This window comes from Melospiza georgiana, chromosome 14 (assembly GCF_028018845.1).
Source record: "Melospiza georgiana isolate bMelGeo1 chromosome 14, bMelGeo1.pri, whole genome shotgun sequence".
NCBI classification, from domain to species: domain Eukaryota; kingdom Metazoa; phylum Chordata; class Aves; order Passeriformes; family Passerellidae; genus Melospiza; species Melospiza georgiana.
The window spans coordinates 19,501,775-19,522,889 of record NC_080443.1 but is presented as its reverse complement, the minus strand read 5'-3'; the positions used below and the strand labels follow the sequence as shown (position 1 = coordinate 19,522,889).

The 21,115-nt window shown below is 43.3% G+C and overlaps 1 protein-coding gene across 1 annotated transcript in view; it reads left to right on the top strand.

The window, feature by feature from the left end:
- ZCCHC14 (zinc finger CCHC-type containing 14) overlaps positions 1–21,115 on the top strand; it is a 49,682-nt gene that overhangs the window by 13,443 nt on the left and 15,124 nt on the right. Inside the window, exon 3 of the mRNA XM_058034292.1 lies at positions 20,258–20,331. Coding sequence (XP_057890275.1) covers positions 20,258–20,331 — 74 coding nt within the window. The remainder of the gene's footprint in view (positions 1–20,257; positions 20,332–21,115) is intronic.

Genomic DNA, 21,115 nt, shown 5'->3' with positions numbered 1-21,115 from the left:
TTTCATTGGGATTGGAGGCTGGAATTTTGCTGCTTTGCTTCTGGCTTGAGCAGAGTTACACAGAAATTTGTAGGAAGAGTGAGTGTCAGGGAGGAATGGCCAGCAAGAGAGGAGTAACCTGACTTTTCCATTAGGAAATAAACAAGAAGGTTTTTGAGATACCTCCTTTTGAAATGCCAGCCTTGCTTTCAAGAAATATTCTCCAAGAGTGGGTATCTTGGACATTGCACCTCTCAGCAGGTTATTTCTTGGATAAAGCAAGAAATATTTCTTGCTTTATCAAAGGGGAAATGCATTTAAACAGTTTGGCTGCCACTTCCACCTTTCTCCTGCTTTTATAAGTATGAACTGAATGAAGAGAAGTGGAAGAGAGGAGACTTTGCACCTTTCTCTGTTACAAAATAAATCTGATTTTTCTAATGCTGTATTGGATACTGACCTGGCTAAAAACTGGCCTTAGCAAATCAGGGTTAATTATTCCATTTCCACACTCCAGGCTCTCTTTGCAAATATGAAAATGTCCAGGCTAAAATGTGACTAGCAGTATTTTTATTTAATGCATTTTAAAGATCACTGGTAATGAGGCAAGTCTTTGAACTGGGAGCTGCTCTTTGTGCAGAACAGCTTTTGTGAGCCCTGTAGGGCAGAATTAATCAGGGGAAATATCTGCCCTCATATGTTGCCTTCCAATACCATTAAAAATACTGTCAGGCACCATCTAAATTTTTTAATTTGGATTTTGTTCTCTTTTCTTCCACTGGCTTCCTACAGAACTTTGCAAATAGTATTTGATACCACAGAAATTCAGTAATTTCAAAACACATCTTCCCTCAGAAGATCTGATACAGCTCAGGAAGGGTTAAATGTCCCAGGAAATGTTGAGTTGCCTCCTTCTCAGTGACACACTCCCCTGTAATCCCAGAAGTGGAAGGAGCAGTCATTTTTTACAGCCCAGTAATGCTGCAAGGAGCCATTTCTCCAGCTGTAAAAACCATCAGGGTAGAAGAAAACGCAGCACTAAGCAGAAGCATGGCTGGGTTTGTGGCTTTCATCTGATTAAAAATAGGACAGGGTTCAACACTGTTTTCATTTGTACTCAGTGATTGCTATTCCAGTACCATATATGCTAAGATTAGTCATGGTACGCTGTGAAAATTAATTAGGTTTTGCTCTGATCTGTTTTTCTCTTATAGAATACCTGCCTGGTGTTCAGTTGAATTTACAGACTGCCTCAGTGAGGGTTGGGAAAAGGGGGTGTGGAACAAATACTGATATTCTGCTTTCTGCTTCAACAGCAGTGTTGAATTCTCCTTGATGTGTTGGAGTTCTCTTTCTTCAGCTTGGAGTGCAATTTAGGATTATTTGCCACCTGAATGCACTGTTCCTGCCTTATATTCCTCATTTTTCATAGCAAACACAGCTCTTAATTTGGCAGGACCCACCAACTTTTTAACCTGGAGCACATAAAGCTCCTGGAGCGTCGTGGAAGCACGGGATGCTTGGTTTTCATGTTGTTTTTTAGTGAGCCTGGTTTCAGGCAGCTTGACAGGACAGGATTTCTCCCCAGAAGTAATGAGCTGCCCAAGGTCAGCATTCCTCTCCTGGCAAAGCCCTGGAGCTGGAAGTGTCTCAGTTAAAAAGGCTGGAGCTGAAACATGAGAAAGAAAAGAAAAATGAGAAAGGTGCAGTATTTGTTGTGCTTAGCTGGATTAGAGACAGTTTGTATTAACCCAGGGAATGTTTTAATCCTCATTTGGAGACATGTCAGTAATTTAATTTACTCTCCACAGCTGAACAGTGACTGGGGTTGTAGTAGCTTGGGCCTGGAAGCTCTCAGTGACTGTTTTCCTTAATCCACCACTTTTGGCATCAAATGTTGGAGTTCCTGCATGGGAGGGAGGCAGGAAAGGAGAGGAGCACTCTGCTGCATCTCTCAGGGGCAGTGTGTGCTCCTGGATGTGGAGCTGCAATGTTTGTACAGCTCGTGCAGAGACTTGTCAGGTACCTGGCAGGGATTTCAGGACTGTGCTGCCTCAGGACATGAATTTCTAACAGGACTGTCAGCCTGAGAAGTGCACCAACCTTTGCTTTTACCTCAGGGGCCCAGCTCGCTGTGGGAGCACTGTCAGGCATTAAATCAGAAATTGTGGGATGGTTTGGATTGGAAAGGACCTAAAGATTGTGTGATTCCATGGGCAGGGACACCTTCCACTAGCCCAGGTGCTGGATCTGTGCTGCAATACTCAAGTTGTTGAAACCAAAAAACTCTTGGTTTTTTTATCAAAATTCCTCAAATTTTTTCCTGCTCTTTCTCCAGGCTAAACCCCTTTGTCCCTGTGCACATATCTGTGGTAAAATGGGATAAAGCAGGTGGACATTGCTTCCAAATGAAAGTTGTGGCACTGGGAAGTTCTGTGCCTGCTGGCATCAATGTTTTGGGGATCTGTGCTCTATCTGGGCTTTTCTTTTATAAAACAAAGTTTAAAAAATTGCCATATGCAAGTAGAGAAAAAAAATACAGGTGGGTTCTGACAGAAGGATGTGGAGCCCTTGTGAAATCCAGCAGCTGTAACATGCTCTGAATTGTGCTTTTTATTCCTGTTTGGACCAGTGATTAGGGCTGTTCAAAGCTGTTTCCACAGATGAGGAGTTGTTTTAACTGGAGGTACCTTTGGGAAGTGGGGGCTTTCCCTGTCCTCAGGATCTGCTGCTGTGCTGGAAGCTGCACTCAGGCTTGTTCACAGGTATTGAGGCACTGACAGATCTCACTGGTCAGAGATAAACACAGATTCTTGGGTTACATACAATTCAAATTCCAAGAGAGATCTGTTGCTTTCTGTCTCTCTTCCCACTGTTCCTAGAATGCAGTCAGGTTTTAGTAACGGTTTTAACACCGTTTGAACAAAATAAATTAAAATAGAGGTTGGGCATTTTTTATCTCCTGAGCCTTTCCCAATAGAAAGTGGTTAAAAAAGGTCATGAGGTAAAACTGCTTTTCACTGTTTTGTTTTGCTGGCAATCCTCTGCTGGTAGCACAGTGAAATTCAAGAAATTCCATTTTTATTCCAAAGTTCAGGAGGAGCTGTGTGGCCCATGGGAAGCCCTGTGCACAGAGCTAATTTTTAACAAGCCTGTGGATGTAGGGTTGGGGTAATTCCCAAAAGAGAGTAGTTATTGGTTATCACAGCTGACTGAAAAAATCAGCTTATTTTTATTTGTTCAAAAAAGCAGTAGGAATTTTCCATGCTCCAGAGATGTTGTTAATTACTCTTTTGCTGTCAGGTTCCAAGGATTTGGCCATTAGGTGGAGAGCAGTGGAGGCAAGTCCTGCTCTGTGCATGTGACATATTTTAGCAATGTATTAAACATGCTCACTGACCACAGCATATTTTCCAAAAGCACAGAGGAATTAAATGCATTAGACCAGATGTTGAAGTGCAGAACAAAAGCAGCTTTATTATAAAGTCAACATAAGTTACAAACATCCCAGGAAGAGCCTGTGCAGGCTTCATGCTGCCACTGCTCTCAGTAAAATCAGTAAAAATCTCAGTAAATCAATAAAATCCTGATTTGTCACAGCCTCTGGGTGAAGTTTCCTGCTCTGGAGGTTTAGAAGTTGCTCATCCCTGTTCATTTTGCAGGTGGCCCTTGCCCTGTCCCTCCCCAGAGCAGCCTGGACAGTGATTTCCTCAAGTGAACAAGTCTCATTTTCTGCAAAGTGACAGGAACTCTCCTATTCTTGTGTTTCCTGTGTATTTTTCTTGCCTTTTCTCTGTTGCCACACAAAACCCTCCAAATTGTCTCCACGCCAGCCTGATTTCAAATGAGGCAACTGTTGAAATCTGATCCTCCTGGAGTGAAGCTGAATCATAATTCTTGCAACACAGGATCTAAGGATAGGCACAAACTGCTTCTGGAGAGTGAGGAGTAAAGCTTTGAGATGGAAAATGGGGGCAGGAGCCTTTATTCTACAATCTCTTCTCCATTTAGCTCTGCTGAGCACAGGAAAACCAATTGCTTAATTGAAGGGATGCTCTGAGTCCACACTCAGGGTCCTGAAAGCTTTGATGTGTCCCAGGCTTGGACAAACACATGGAACAGCACATGGCTGACTGGATAAAGTCTGTGGGCATGAAGGACAGCAAGCTCTAAATGCATCTTGGGGATCTATTGATTGAGTTTTCAGTCAATATTGGGGTGTAAATCTGTCTAAAGCTTGCAGAATGCTGCTGGGCCCAGGTGGGATCACTGGGAGGTGCCTGTGGTGGCTGTCACCTTAACCAGGGCTGGGATCTGAATTATTTCATGACAATAGGCAGCAGCAATGGGTGATGTCAGCCTCCCAGAACTTCTCAGCACTATTTTTGCTGCTCTGTTTTCCTTGGCAAAATGTGTTTGTACGGTCTTGCACCTTTTTTTTTCTCTCCCACTTCCTTGACTCATTCTTTTTCCATAAGAAACCAGGCTGCAGGAGCTCTCCCAGTTTCATGGTGACCAACAGCCTTTTCCTCTTGAAATGCTTGACACCAGCAGAAAATACAGAGGGAGGAAAAAAAAAAGCTCTGAAATCTATTTTGTTCAGGTCCAGACTTTAGACAGCCTTGTTCTGCATCAGTTGTGGAGCTGGATTATTCTATTTTTAAGTAACTGCATCATCTCCAACAATATTGGGTCAACTACTGGTATGGTACAGCTTAAAGAAATATTTAGGCTATGATAATCCTTCAGGAAAAATCTCCCTCTCCCAACTGTATATAATTTTTCAGCTGTTTGTGTATGTCCTTGTTCATTTTCCTTCTGAAGGGAGAGCTCTGCTTCTAAACTTGAGCAATGTAGGTTGAGCTCACACAGCAGGCAGTGCATTCCTGACCTTCTGTCTGTGCCACATGAGTTGTTTGAGGAGTATCAAGTATTTAAAGTGAATTCTAGAAGTCAAACCCAAGGATTAGCGTGCTCCAAAAAAACATGTTTGGCTGGTGCACATTTTCCCCTGTGGTACAGGATTATTGTATGGTAAGGGATTTTTTTGGTGATGCATAAATCACGTTGCTCAATGTGGAGTTGAGAGTTCAGTTCAGGTTGGAGGTTTGATTTTGCAATGAAGGCAATACTCAAGTTCAGGGTTTTAAAAACCATCAGAAATGTATTTCAGTTCATGTTTTTATTGATAGTTCAGTTGTCCTGTGCTTACAGAAAGCCATTTCATGTCCCCAAAGCCAGGGTGAATGGTGGTTGTAGAGCAGGGAGTGGAGCTCCTCATGCTGGGGCTGCACTTGGACTCTGGCAGATTGATGTTATCAGCTGTTAATAAGATAAAAGTTAATAAGTTAAAATTTTATCTTCTCTCCAGGCTGGAATCAGTATTTTGTCACCCTCATTGCCTCCTCTTCCCTGTAATGAGCCTTGTCAGGAGAGATCTGGGATGGCTGTGATAGGATGGGAATGGAGAGGAGGCAGCACAGACACTGCTCTGATGGGTGGGGAGGAAGAGGAGGCAGCACAGACACTGCTGTGGTGCATGGGGAGGAAGAGGAGGCAGCACAGACACTGCAGTGAAGGATGCTCTGTGGGTTTTCCTGTGGCTCTTTTGGGGTTCATCTCCCAGAGCATTCTTTAATTTCCTCAGAGCAGTTTTAGTTGTGTCCACACCATCTGCCTTGATCCCATATTCCCCTAAAATGATGGATATCAAAATAATGGATATCAAGCATTTAACCTGAGGGCCTTACCCTGAAGCTGCTGAGTGATTCTCTAACTTTGGTTTGGTTTGGATTTCCTGCCTGTTTTTCCTCAGTGAGGAGGTGGAATCACTCTGCTTGGTCCCTACCTAATTAACTGCTGAGCCTGTTGATTAAATTCATTCAAATTTAACAAAGCTATTTAGAGATTTTATTTACAGTGGTGTCTGCATAGAAGAGACTCATTCATGCTTCCTCCAGGAGAAGTGAGAGCAGCTGAGGTACAGCCTGGATCTGTGGGAAATCAGGCTTTGTTTTGCTCCTTGGTAATCCATAAAATCCCAGAATTTGTGTTGGAGGAGACCTTAAAGTTCATCTCATTCTTCCACTAGCCCAGGTTGCTCAGAGCCCCATCATTCATCTTGATTTTATTTATCCTTGTGTTAAAAATAAAGATTTGTGTGCTGGGCAGTACAATTTCCTTATTAAACAGTAGGAAATGAGCAGTTTTCTGCTACAATAGGATTTGACAAAGAACACTTAATTTGGAGGAGTCCATTCAGTTTGGCTTCAGTGGGAGCTGGATGATACTTTTGTTTATAATTAATTTAATCAAGCTACTCAGAAAAAATTAAATTCTAAGAATAGGATGCTGGTAAATCCAGCTGTGCCAAGGATTTTACCTCTCTAATGCAATCCTCAGGCACATTCCTGATCTTTGGTAAGGACTATGTACTCATCAATATCTACTGTGAGATTATCAACTCTTAATTAATATTATTTGCATTTTTCCATGGCTCTCTCAGGAGGCCACACACAGGATGTGCATTCCTAGAAGGATTCTCCCATTTCCATGTCTTTGGAGTCCTGGAAGTGCCTTCAGTGGCACAGGAGTTGTTAATGAAGGTGAAATTATTGGTCATTACCTCAACAGCTCTGGAAGCAGCAGCATGACCTCCTTCCCATAATGGAAACAACAAAGCAACTCCAGCTTTTCATTAAAATCACATTAAATGGTGAAAAACAGTTTTTCTCACATCTTAATGGTAATGGTTTCATACAGCCCATCTTCTGAGGCAGAAAAAAGGTGTTGGGAGAGCTTTTCCTGTGGTGGAACTAATGCTTCAACCTGCATTATTCCTGAAAATCCTTAATTAAAAGCAGGAGATGAAAATTAAAAGTTAAGAAATTAACAAATAGGGAGGGATAACAAATATGTAATTCTAGACTGAGAAAAGAACCAAAAACCCCAAGAAGGGACATTTTAACTGCTGCTTTTTGCCTCCTGGCAGTGGCTCAGTGGGGCTGGACATTGCTGTGTCTGCAGATGGAGAGAGGGGTGTGGGAAATGCTCAGAAATGCTCAGAAATGCTCAGCTGTTCCTGCTGCCTTCAGAATGCAGCACCCTGAACATCTGGGCATTTCTGAAATAGCCCATTCTGCTGCCATCTTAAACAGGGCCGTGCAAAAATTTAGGAAAGAATTTAAGATAAATGCCTTGCTTATCCTATCTAGGCCCACATAGCCCTTAAACAAAATTGGATAAAAATTGGCACTTCAGAGAAGAAAGCAGGAGTGATTCACATGTATTCCTAGAAATGCAGCACATCCCTGCCCATTTTACATCCTGACACCACTGTACTAATGACTAAATGGCAATTTTCTGCTGCATGTCATGCTCAGGAAGCTTTTACAGCTGGTTACTTGTTAGCTGGTAAATGTTCCTTCCCTTAACAGTTTATTCCTAAATCCCCCCATTTTCCAAAGCACATTTTTCATTTCCATCTACCTTTCCATTTAGATGAATTCTTGCCTCCATATCTGAGGGTAATAGGCTTAAAGCACAACAATTTTCTCAATAGGTAGCTGGAGTTTTTAGAGGTATCTGAATATACAAGTTAAAAATGGTATCATCTCTCTCATAGTTTTGGGTCCAGAGCTGCAAATTTCTGGGTATTTAAAATAAATCTGAGGTTTCTTGCTTGCCTTTGATGTCAGCATTAGAATTCTCACTGGGGGCTTTTCTCTGCAGACATGGGAGGCTGTGAGTTTGGAAAGAATCAGACTGCAGCAGGGAAAAGATACCAAATATTGTAGGAGAAATGGGTGATGTTGGGAATTGGAAATAATAAATGAATGAAATTGGGGCTCAATAATAATTGAGCTCAATTGAACTCTTGGGAATTGGAAATAATAAATAAATGAAAATGGGGCTCAATAATAATTGAGCTCAATTGAACTCTTGGGAATTGGAAATAAATGAATGAAATTGGGGCTCAATAATTATTGAGCTCAATTGAACTCTTGGGAATTGGAAATAATAAATAAATGAAAATGGGGCTCAATAATAATTGAGCTCAATTGAACTCTTGAGAACTGGAAATAATAAATAAATGAAATTTGGTTCAGCCTGCCATGGAGCTGGGCAGGGACTCTTCATCAGGAACTGGAGTGACAGGACAGGGGGAATGGCTTCAAACTGAAGGAGAGTTGGTTTGGGGTGGATATTAGGGAGGAATTATTGGTTCTGAGGGTGGGCAGGCCTGGCACAGGTGCCCCTGGATCCCTGGCAGTGCCCAAGGCCAGGCTGGAATGGACTTGGAGCCACCTGGGACAGTAGATGATGTCCCTGCCCATGGCATGGCTGGCACTGGATGAGCTCTAAGGTCCTTTCCCACCAAACCATTCCCTGATATGAAAGAACAAATGTGAGAAGAGTCCAAGCAGTGGAATTGTGTCCATGATTCAGTTATTTTGGGGTTGTTTAAAGGAAGTTGTGTTCTCATGTTTAATGACAGCTTAATGGAGTTGTGATGAATGGTGTCTGTTGGAAAGTGCCAGAGCAGAGCCTGATCCTGGGACCTGCATGCAGACATTGCTGGGGAAGGGAAGCAGCTGGAGCTGTTCTTGGATTGGTTTGAGGGACTGAAATGAGAATGAAATCTCATTTGTGGGTTGCAGACAGTGGGAACTCAAAGTTTGAGGGGCACTGCTGCCCCAAACCCTCTGATTGTGGTCCCTTGTACTCCCTGGAGCCTTCCATGGAATTGTGGATCTCATCTGCTCCTTTGTGCCACACAAGCAGAGGAGACAGACAGTCAACTTTGGCATTGTTTAGGTGCTTGGAATTTTCATTTCTAATTTAATTTTCTTTTGTTCTTTTAAGCTGGAGAGTCACAGGCTGTAATTATGCAAGACAATGCTTTTGATTAAAGTAAATTTTCTTTCTTGGGTGCACAGAAATGCTAAGCTAAAAGGTTAATGTTTCATTTGCTTTCTGCCTTGTTCTTTTATTTCTCCCTGGATAAAAAGAAGGAGAGGGCTTGCTGTGCTGCATGACTTCCCTGCCTGGAGTGGATGCATTTCATCAGTGCAGGGTGTGGGTGCTATTTTTAGCCATCACTCAGAGGGGCAGCCCTGCTAAAATTACATCATTAATATCCCCAGTGAAAGGAAATGGCAGAAAACACCACAGGCCCTTTGGAGTTTCTCTCCCTATTGTGTTTTCCACTCCTGGGGGTGAATTATTCCAGGTGTATCATTCCAGCAGAGTTGTTTACAATCAGTTCTTGTGAAGAGGCCTGAGGAAAAGTGTAATAAGTGAATTTGTCTGCAATACCAGCAGGTATGAAATAGGTCTCAGTGGCCTGGAGAGCTCCTAGTTTGTATTCCTGTTATTAAGGAGTTCAGGGATTGGCTGGATATCCAACTTTTGCTAAAGAAGGTGAGGACCAGGAGCTTTAAACATGAATTTTTCCTACAAGTGGGGTTTGTTTCATTCTGTAGGCCCTGCTAAAGGTCTGCTAGTGAATCTGGAGATTCAGACCTTCAGGACTTGGAGATTTTTAGTGGATGGAGTCTGGTGATTTTTGCATTCTTTTAGCTCAGTTTCTGGGCATTCTTATTGCCCTGGCAATAAAATGTACTGTGGCTTTTCCCTTCCTGCTTCCTAGATGTGTTACAGTTACCCAGTAGTGGTGTGGTGTCTCCAAATCAGTTGAACTGCTGAATTAGAGCTTCTTCTGCCTCTTTGAATCACTGGTCGAGTCTTGTCTGGGATCCAGCAAGAAGGAACAATGAGTTGTACAGAAGGAGAAAAGGGAACAAGAATGTTAAAGCCTGAGAACAGAGACACGAAAATTGCCACAAAAGGGGAAGCTCACAGAAGTGGCTGTGCAGGGATATTTGTTCCTCACTGAGCTGAGCACTGAATGCATTTGTGGCTCTTGGCAAGACTGTCTGTACTCAAGGATTTTCTATTCCACATGAGTCCCTCAGTCTGGTGTTTTTACACAGCGTGCTAAGAGAATTTTTGTTGTTGTTAACAAGGCTATAATTCCTTAGAAAATAAAAATTGAAGCTGCTATAAAATGACTTTGTCCTTGCTGCTCCTGCCTGTTATTGCAGCCTTAGTCATGAGTTTCTAATGCTGAGCCTGGTCTCAAAAAATGCAGCAAACAGCACGTGCTTATTTCCAGGAGCATTAAACCCTGCTGGCCTGGAGCAGCCCTTCCAAAGCAGGCAAGCTGCTTCCTTCATGTGCCTTGGAGGCTGAAATGCTGCATTTCTGTGCACTTGGAATCCCTTAACTCCTCTGGGTAGGGACAGGAATCCTTGGAGCCATCTGATCCCGGGGCTGTGGTGTTTTAGCACCAGATGCCCTTCGAGCCAGGGCACGTTGGCTGAGCAGCTGCAGCCTCCTCCCCTCCCCTCCCTGGGCTCCAGCCATGCCGATATATGGTTACAAACTGCACCCTCAGGCTGCAAAACAAACAGCCCTGTGCTGGAGAAATGTATATTTATATATGGGGCACTCCAAGCTGAAATCCTGCCGGGCAAATCCTCCTCAGGTGCAGCTGGGGTTGGGTTCGTGTGGGGTGTTTTAATAGAGCAACAGAGATTGTGATTAGCTGAGTGGTCTAAAATCTTTATTTAATCATGAAGTGAGTAAAATCTTGGGTGATTTTAGGGAGGGAAGCTAATGGGTAGTAACAGCTTTAGCTCAGTGCCCATTTTCCTCACCTCCAGCCAAGGTGGTTTGTGGTTAGTTCAAGGTGCTTTGTATTTCCCTGGGTGTTGCTGTGAGACTCCATTTGCCCATTGGTATTTAGGACACTGCTCCACACTTCAAAGCAAGCCCCAGCTCATGTCCCCAGCTGTGGGGACCTGCTCAATGTGTCACTTCTTGCCTGGTTTCCTTTCTGAGGCTGGAATCCTCTCTCTGAGCTCAGGAGAAGCAGCTGCTCCGTGCAGAACTCAAACTTCAAAGCCCTCAGCTCAGCTGGGTTGGGATATTTGGGATTTAGGGGAGTCTGGATTTCTGGGCTTTGCTGCACTTTAGCAAAAAAAATGAAAGTTTTCTGTCAGTTTTTCCATGGAAAGTGACTTTGCATGTGTGATTTTGTAGGTGAATACAACTTTCAGATCAGAATTAATCATGAGGCTCGCCTTGGGTTTGAGGGGGCTCAGGGAATTTTATGTGCCAGAGAAAATCCTTTCTGGGGAAAAGCAGGAGATTTCTCTATGATGAGCAAAGCTCCTCTTAAGAATGAGAAACAAAGCCAACATTTTGTTTAAAAGTGCTCTAAGAATAGTAAATAAAATAAGCACTCCATCAGATAAAACCAGACTAAATATACAACTGCAGCTAGCTTACCCAGAAAGTAAAATTATTTATATCCAAAGTTGAACATTTATCTTGATTTCAGAGATGTTTTTGTTAGATAAATTCAACACAGGCAGCCTGCTTATTTAAATTTTCTGTGCAAGGCTGATGTTAATGGTTACTGGAGCTGCCCTTCAGCCCAGGCTCTGGGGCTTTGCTCACTTCTGCAGGAATTCTTTTCCATGTTTCTGAGCTAACTGGGAGAAGAAAATGAGTCAGTGAGCAAATGAAATCCAGAGCTACATCCAAAACTTACACATCTCACTTGTGTGCAAGAAGCTGATCAGCTGCAGTTGCAGTAAATGCAGTGTGCAAATGGAATTCCTGGAGCCCACAAGGCAGAACCTGAGCATGTGTTGATCCCCACTGTGGCTGATCTCTCTGACTTTGTTGTAGAATATCCTTAAACCTTCAGTGTTGCACATATTTACCTAAAATCATGATTTTTTAGGAAATGTTAGGATTGCTGTGATAGGATGGATGGGAGAGGAGGCAGCACAGGCACTGCTGTGGTGGATGGGGGAGGGAGAGGAGGCAGCACACAGGATGTGCATTCCTAGAAGGATTCTCCCATTTCCATGTCTTTGGAGTCCTGGAAGTGCCTTCAGTGGCACAGGAGTTGTTAATGAAGGTGAAATTGTTGGTCATTGCCTCAACAGCTCTGGAAGCAGCAGCATGGCCAGGCTCTGGGGCTTTGCTCACTTCTGCAGGAATTCTTTTCCATGTTTCTGAGCTAACTGGGAGAAGAAAATGAGTCAGTGAGCAAATGAAATCCAGAGCTACATCCAAAACTTACACATCTCACTTGTGTGCAAGAAGCTGATCAGCTGCAGTTGCAGTAAATGCAGTGTGCAAATGGAATTCCTGAGCCCACAAGGCACAGAACCTGAGCACGTGTTGATCCTCACTGTGGCTGATCTCTCTGAATTTGTTGTAGAATATCCTTAAACCTTCAGTGTTGCACATATTTACCTAAAATCATGCTTGAAAATGCCGTGGTATCAAATCCCATCCTTCAGGATTCCTTTTCCCCTCCTTTTGGCCTGATATCCCAAAGAGCTGCATCCATCCTTGGTTAAAGCTGTTGGAATTCAGGAATTTATTGCTGGGTTGTCCCTGATCTAAACTGCTGCAGCCTTTTCTGGCTCTGTACACAATTTTTGCACCCAGAGCACCATTCCACATTTCACAGCAGATCCTGGGGATGTTCCCAGGCCCAGCACCTGCCCAGTGGTTTGTGTTTGTGTTCAAATTCAGGCCAATCCAGCAGCCTTTGCTGGGTACTTTATTCTGCAAAAGCTTTTTCTAGCCTCAGAAAATTAAAAAAAAAAAAAGACAACTCATCAGGCATTTGTGTGCTGAGTGGCCATGGCAGGAGGAGCAGGGATGCAAAGTGGCCTCAAGGATTTGGGCAGAAAACCCTTCAGAACAGTGCTTGAAGCCATTCTCAATTCTTTTCAGAGCAGCTGAGTGGTTCTTCAGGGTTTTACATTTTCCTGTCCAGATGGGAGCTTTCTCCAGCCTCCAGCAGAGGCACTTTGGGGTTTTGGGAAGCTTTTGAATCCAGGGAAGTTGCACAAACCATCTTTAGGTTGATTGACTTTTGTGGTTGGCTGAAGTGCTGACAGGATCATTCAGGATTACTCCAAAAATGCATGAATTCAGTTAAAAGCTGAGCTATATAGGCTTTTTTTTTTTTTTATTTTAAATATCTGTTTTGGAGAAACATAAGAAGGTCACTTAGTTGGCAGCTTAAATCAGCCAAAGTGAGGAAATAGCAGGGACATGAGAACTCCTGGTTTGGTTGGGGTGAGTGATACAATCCCAGCCTGTTATTGCTGCTCTGGGCTGCCAACACTCAGCTCATGGCCTGGGGTTTCAAAAAAGTTTTGAAATTATTATTTCCTGTGGAATATTGCATTTCATAGCCTTGCTCTTCAATTAAAGCAGCATTGATTTGTCACCTGAACCTCCTGGTGGAGGGGGGTGTTGGTTTGGATCTTAAATACTCTGTACATTGGAAGAACCCTTATTTTTCAGAGAAGAAATTTATCTTACACAGGAAAATGCCAGATCTGAGAGCTTTCCTTGCTGACAGAAATTTTTCATTATGTCCATGAAACTTTAATTTCCAGGGTTTTCCTGTTGAGGAGGAGCCAGCCAGAAGATTTTCTTGCTAAGTAGTGAAACTGTTCTGTTTGCTTACAAGGTTTTTCCCAGCTGCACTTTCCTTTTCCATGGAAAAACTGTTGTCTGCTCCTTCCCTTTTAGTTTTAAGGGATAGCAGCACAAAATTGGATGGTGGATGTTGTTTTGAGGCTGAGCAGGATCCAAATGAGTCCAACTCGAATTGTATCTTCCCTTTACTGTAGAACTTCAATAATTTAAAATTTTATTTTTTGTTTTCAATCTAAACATTCAATTTAAGTATTTGACATTAAGTATTTAACATTTAAGTATTTAACACTCAATTTAAGTATTATTTACTTACAGAAAGTATTTGAGATCACTTCATTGTACAAATTAGCCCTCTTCACATAGTGTTTTCTCCATCCATAACCCATGCAGGATGTTAAAGTTAATATCTTTATAGGTTAATATCTTTATAAATGATCCTTCTGGAGAAGTCTGAGATGTCACTAATATAATAACAAAAGGTCATTTTCACGTGACAACTCAATGCAATGAGCAGCAGATAGAATTGCTTCCTACTTTTGACTTTTCTAGAAGTAGCAAAATGAGATGATTTTCAAGAAGAAACATTTGTTTCTTTGCCTGTTTTCCCTCAATATTTGAAATACTTCTCCATGCTGTTGAGTGGGAGCATTTCCCCCTCTGCTGTCTCCACAGACGAGCTCATGGCTTGTCAATGAAGTGAATGATGCTTTAATTGTTTGCTGCAGTTCCATGCCAGGGTGTGTTTGGTGGTTTGGGGCAGTTCCTGTACCTGAGCACCTCCTGTGCTCCTGCTCTGGACTCTGGCCCCTCAGCTGGTGCAGATCAGAGATCTCTGGGGAGTTTGTGCAGCTGTCAGTGTGTCATGGACACACCAAGGGGTGTTTTTGCTGGAGCAGAGTTCAGCTTGAATGGTTTCAGTGCCATCCTCTCCAGATATTGAGCGTTCAGAGCCTGCTGGGTGCAGGGCTGGAAGTTGGAAGTGAAGCTTTGGGAGGCTCTTCCAGGGAAATCTTCCTCTGAAATCACCTCAGGGACGCTCAGCAGTGCCAGCCTTTAGTGACAGATCAGATAATTAGAAGATAATATTAGAAGATCTGTTAGAATATCTGTTAGAAGATAATATTGTCATTCTGTGGTTTGTTAAAGGAGTTTCAGTAAATAAACACAATGATCTGAGCTCCTGGGACAGTCCCCATCCCTGCATGTGGCACTCTGGGCTGGTGACAAGGTGGGATCTGTCACAGCTTGGGTTTGATGGCCTTGGAGCTCTTTTCCAGCCTCAGGGATCTTGGGGATAGCACCCACACCAAGTTCTTGGCACCCTAAAGATGCTGATCACATTTAAATCTCAGTTCTCATCCTACAGATTCAAACCCTAATATTTGATTCTGCAGGTTTTCCTCAGGCCTCCATTATTCTAGTAAAAGAATAATTGAAGTTTTGAGGAGTAGGAGAAAGGGAAATCAAATTTGGTGATGAGAAAACTCAGTCCTTGTGTGTTTGTGCAGAGGAGGATCAGTGTCTGTGCTGGGAACAAGAGGGGATCCTGGGTTTTTATCATAGCCTGGATAAAAAGCATTAGAAAGATTTAAAAAGTGAAAGCAGGAAGTTTTCTGCAAAACAGCCCAAAACCCATCTCTTAAGCTGATACTTATAAGCAGTCAAAAAACCCAAACAAAAAGCCCACAAACCCCTTTAATTTCTGCTCTTTTGTTGCCATGAATGTGCTTTGCATGGAGCAAATAAATTCTTTTCTGTGTTTTCCTTCCTTCCCTCCTGCCTGTGTGTGTGGGAATATAAATCCTGGTGGGTTTGTGGGGAGCCTCTGTGGGATTTTGTTCCCAGATTTTGGCATCTGCTGGGCAGCAGGAATTGGGAAATGCTGCTTTGGAAGCATTGCTTCAGCACAAAGAGGAGATGATGATGCCTTGTGAAAGTGGTGCTGCTGCATTTCTGCCCACTTCTGTGGAAACAGGGATGTGGGAAGGATTTTATGAGGTCCCTTTTGTTCCACTTTTTCAACACAAACTCAGTTGCTTGTCATGGTTTGATGCCTCTTTCCATGAAAGAAAATCTAATAAATCTTTCAGTGCAGAGGTCTCATTTATGATTATGGCCTCCTATAGGAAGGATTTTACCTAGGATTTTTGTTTGTTAGTTTTTGGTGGTTTCTGTTTGTTTTTTGTTTGTTTTGGGGTTTTATTTTTGTTTTGTTGTTGTTGTTGTGTTTTTTTTTACCTAGTTTTTTTTATTATTTACAAATAACTTGCAGCCTTTCTGCTGTTTTTGGTCAAGTACCACAAACCAAAATTTCAGGAGATTCAGATTTTGCCACCTGGGGAGTGGCATTTCCATGGTACATCCCACCCAAACTGACCCTGCATCCTGGGATTTCATCAAAGGAAATCCTCTAGGTATGGAGTGGGGAAATATTGGATTTTCTGGAAAAGGGCTGGGCCGCAATCAACACTCCTGATTTATCTTTAATTACCTTACTTTTTTACTTTACATTTTCAGGAGGAGCACAAAATTCTCAGTTAGGACTGAGGCACTGATCTATCTAATCCTTTTATTAGGATGGATCCAGCAGCTGTAAAGAGGGAATTATTAAAAGATCAATATCTGATTGATGTGGCTTCTCAAAATGTCTCTTCTGCCCTTGCCCACATCCAGAGCAGGTTTTACCCTGACCTTTTCCAGCCAGGAATGGCAAATCCTGAAGGGTTGGAATTGCCCTTTTGCTTTGTGTTGCTGCTGACATTTTGGGAAGGGGAGGAGATCCAAGCTCCTGCTTTTTTTGGAGAGGGAAACCAGAAATCCAGAGGATTTAACACCTGGTGTGAGCAGAGGGAGGGAATTGTGTGTCCCTTCCCAGGAGCACTGAGTGAGCAGATGAGAAATGCTCCAGTATCAGCCAAAGGGGTGAAAATCCCCAGCTGGAAAACAGAATATAGGAAATATGAAAATAGGAAAAAACAGGGAAAAAACAGGGAAAGAGCCACAGGGAATAGGAAAAGTAGGGAAGCAGAGCTGAATACAGTGTCTGCAGGCTCCTGGCTGCTTTCCCTGGCTCTGGGGCAGGGTGGGAGGCAGGGCTGGAGCAGCACACGAGGTGACATCGAGGTGACATCGCTGCTGTCCTGGCTGTGCCTCAGGGCTGGAGGGTTCCACACTCAGCTTTCCATGTGGGTACCCTGAAATGGACTCCAAAACTACATGGAAAATGCTTCTCTTGTGTTCACAGAAAGCAGCAAATAATAATAATAATTTTAAAAAGCCCTTAAGGGATGATGCTGGAAGGTCCTGGCAGGTGCTGCCTCAGCCCTGATGGAGCTTCTGCACCCTGAGCTTCTCCAACCCCCTTTGTTTTCCTGTCCCCCTCTCCTGGGGGTCCCATCCAGCTGTTCCACTCACCTGCTGCAATTTCCCAGATATTTCTGGATAAATCTCCACAGCAGAAAGCCTCGTGTGCCCCTTTGCCAGGGCAAATATACTCTGGGAATCTCCTGAATTGGGAACTTGAACTTTGGGAATCTCCTGAATTAGGAATTTTAACTTTTTGTGTGCCCTGGGTTGGGAAGTTGGAGTTTTCCTGGATTCAGCATCCTGAAAAGCCATCAGTATCGTGTGTCCTTAATTCTGCACAGAGGTTTTTCTGCTCTGGACTCATTTATTGAGGTACTGAGTAGAGTCAGCTCTTTGAGCTTTTGAGAGTAAAAGCAGTAAATAAAAATCTCTTTCTTTTTTTTTTTTTTTCTTCCCTTTGTACTTGGTGGATGGCACCTTTTCTTCTGGAGTTCTGTAGCACTGATTGAATAAAGTAAAGCTTCAGGGCAGGTTTAGGAAGGTTATTTCAATAAAACCAACCAGAAGTTAAACAACACACAGAGTAGGTGAGAGGCCACAGAACACAAACATACAGCTTGATAAATTAAACAAGATTTCTTCAGGCAGATGATGTTTTTCAGGATATTTTAGGTAGCTGAGAGAAAATTCCTGGAGCTCTTAGTGTGATATGAGGAATTATCCAGTTGGTTGTCCCTAAAGCCTGTCCAGGACAGGAGCTGCATTTCCTGCTCTAGAACAGAGCTCATCTTACAGGATCAGTGCAGAAATCTCTACCTAAAGGTCCATTTTCCTAATTGCAGTCCTTTTTCAGGATAAATTCATTGCAGTGGGTTTTATTCACTGGGAGGTTCAGCCCAGACTTTGAGCAGGAAAAGGTTGTGGCACTGTCAGCACCACCAAATCCAGGGGTGATTTAAGGTTTGTCATTAACCCACAGAGTAAAACAGGAATAGCTTGGGTTTATGTCTCTGAGTAATCCAATTCTGCTGCAATTGCTGGAGATGAAAAATGAATGTCTGGAAGAGATGGGCTTTGAATCCTTTAGAAATGCCAAATGATAAGAACAGTTGCAGCAAAGTGATGCTGGGTTTGCTATAAACAACAAATGTTGCATAACACAGGCTGTGTTTTTCAAAACCAGATGTTGCAGCAGTTGACACCAGGATTTCTGCAAGTTATTTGCTCATCCTTCAGCTGCTTCACCACATTCCCCCTCTCAATACCCATTTTACACATTCTTTCTCATTATAATCCTGTAGTACTCACAATTCCAATCAATATTCAGTTTATTTTAGCTGTGATCACAACTCAGGGGGCCCTGAGTTCTCTCAAATAAGTGTACTGAGGTAGATTTTTTTTTAATTAACCTTTTCAAATCTTCATGTTCAAACCTTCATACCACTGAATATTGTGTGGATGGCTCAGCAATGTCTGGTGAGCAGATTTATCCCTGTGGTGCTCAGCATGGGGCACAAAATCATTTCAGAAGCGTGAGAGGAGCCCAGTGAAATCTTTTGAAAGGAACAAACCTCTCCAAAAAGCAGAATGTGCAGGAGAAAGCAGTAAGTAATGAATTGACATTATTCCTAAGCCCAGGGATTGATGTCATTGTAATGGGGAATTACATGGAGGAGGATCAGAACAGGAATCTTCATTTTCTCCATGTAAAAACAGCCACAAACATCTGTAGAGCTGAATTTGGGGGGCTTTCAGAATTTTCACTGTAAATAAAATTTAAATAAGAGATTTTTAAGCAGCCAAGACCCAGGTGACAGCACTAACATTTGTAAATGAGCAGGACCTGCAGAGCTGTGCCCAGCTCTGGGATTGCCAGTCAGGAATGCTGGAATGAGTCCAGAGGAGCCCAGGGAGCTGCTCCAGGACTGGGACACCTGGGGGTGCTCACCTGGAGAGGAGAAGCTCAGAAAGAGCTCAGAGCCCCTGAAGGGGCTCCAGGAGAGCTGGAGAGGGGCTGGGGACAAGGATGGAGGGACAGGATACAGGGAATGGCTCTCAGTGCCACAGGGTGGATTTAATGGGATTTTGGGCAGGAATTGTTCCCTGCAGGGTGGGCAGGCCCTGGCACAGGGTGCCCAGAGCAGCTGAGGCTGCCCCTGGATCCCTGGCAGTGCCCAAGGCCAGGCTGGATGGGGTTTGGAGCACCCTGGGATGGTGAAAGGTGTTGGGGTTGGACCTGGATGGGCTTAAAGGTCCTTTCCCACCCAAACCATTCTGGGATTCTCTGAGGACACAATAAAAGAATTTAAAAGGTCTCAATGAAACCTTCAGGCCACAGCTGTTGGGAAACAGAGGGAACTCGAGCTTGGGTGGAGCCTCCCTGGGGACAGGGACAAGGGAGGTGACACAAGGCAGGTGTTGTAATGGTGCTGCTGTAATTTCACTGCACTGTTTTCTTGGGCACTCAGGAGGGAGTTCCATGTGATAAGCATTGGGTTGAGTCTTCCTGATAACAGAAAGTTAATAATAAATAGTGCTGAAAACAGGGTAACAGCTTGTAAATGGGGATTCTGTGGAAATAGTAACAGAATTGTGGGCTCTGCTTGTGAGGACTGCTCAGTGAACACACAGCAGGCATAGCACCTGTCCCTTTGGGCACTGGCACTCACAGGTGAAATTTTACTGACTTTTGGTTGGGATAATTCTGCTTTTGAAGCTTTAAGCCAATGTAAATTGGCTTTTTGTACGAAAAAATTCATTTATGTATCCCCATGAGTGCAGTCAAAAGGCAGGAGGAATTTATAAGAGAATAGAAAGTTGATGAAATAAAGTTTTTTCGTGGTGAATTCTTATCTGGGTGTCTTGGGAAGTGGCAGTCTCCCAGAACTCAGCACACCAAATATCTGATGTGTAAGGTGACCTGTGCTGGCATTCCATCCTTTCCAAACTCAGATCCTGCTTTTACTTGCACTTTATTCCAAGTGATGTTTTCTGTGAAGCTGCAGGAAGGGAGGAGTCAGGATGTGAACAGAGCCATGAAACCACACTGAACTTGTAAAACCAGGCCCTGAAAACATGGAGAGTTCTTCCTCATGCCAGTTCCCCTGGCAGGGATGGTGTTTGTTCCTTGATGCTATTCAGATAATTCCATGTGTGTTATTACAGAGATGAGTGGGGTGATAAGAGCTTTGCTTGGAGTGGATTATTTGGGTTGAAACAGCTTGGAATGAAACTTTCCCAAGTCTGGAAAACAGCATGAAGTGGTGGTACCAACATTCCTGAGGGAGGAAGTTGGAACTGGGCACCTGGAGCACCTCCACAGGTCATGGGATGCTCTCAAAACAGGGCCTGGCACTTCCCAAAAGTCATCACTTCTGTCTGTATTTAGGAATATCCTCCTCATTCTTCTTCTCTCTTTGTTTTTCCATAGTGAGTGTTGAAAAAGTGGAATTGAAGGGGCTGGCACACAAGAAGAATGAAAGAAATGTTGAGTATTCCTTTGAGGTAAGTTTGGGTTTCCTTTCCTGTGAAAGAAGGGAGGATAAAACCTAAGGAGGAGTTGAGGAAATTTTCAAACTTTATTGTTAGATCCCAAAAATCCTTTGTGAAAGCAGAGCACCTTTGGGACTGATAGCTTTTAATCAATGATTTGAAAGTCATAAATGGCTGTAGATGATGCAGAGGTTGGTAGGTGGGGATTGGCAAAAAAATCCCCAAAAAACATTTTAATGGAGGAAATTTTGGCAGTGTTTGTTTAGGGGGAAATATGATGCCACCCTTACAGGATATTATCCATATCTACATCCAATGTCCATTCTTCTGCTGGAATGCAGAAACCAGAGGGAATTTCAGTCGTAATCTGGACAGAGAACAGTGTGGGCTCTGAGGGCACAGCTGCTGGAAAGGGGCAGGGAGGGAGTCTCTGGTGGGATGTGGCTCCAGAAGGTTGGGGAGTACAGAAAAGCTTTGGGAACTCTTCAGGGCAATGAGTGCTGGGTTTCTCTTGGAGCTCTCATAGGAACCCATCACACCTGAGATAGCCCAGCTACCCCAAACAGCATAAAGTCAGCAGGATGGCTTCTGAGGCAGTGCTGGAAACAGAAAAAGGTTTAATAAAAGGCAAAATAACAAACTCTTACAGAGAAAAACCAAGCTAGGGGCAAGAGGTTCTTGCTCCTGCTAGAACATGCCACAAAAGCAAATATTTCCTTTGTTCTCTTCCTTTTCTAGTGAATTACCTAGGTGGGACGTTTTGGCCTCTGTCCAGTTGGCAGCCCCAGGTTTGAGG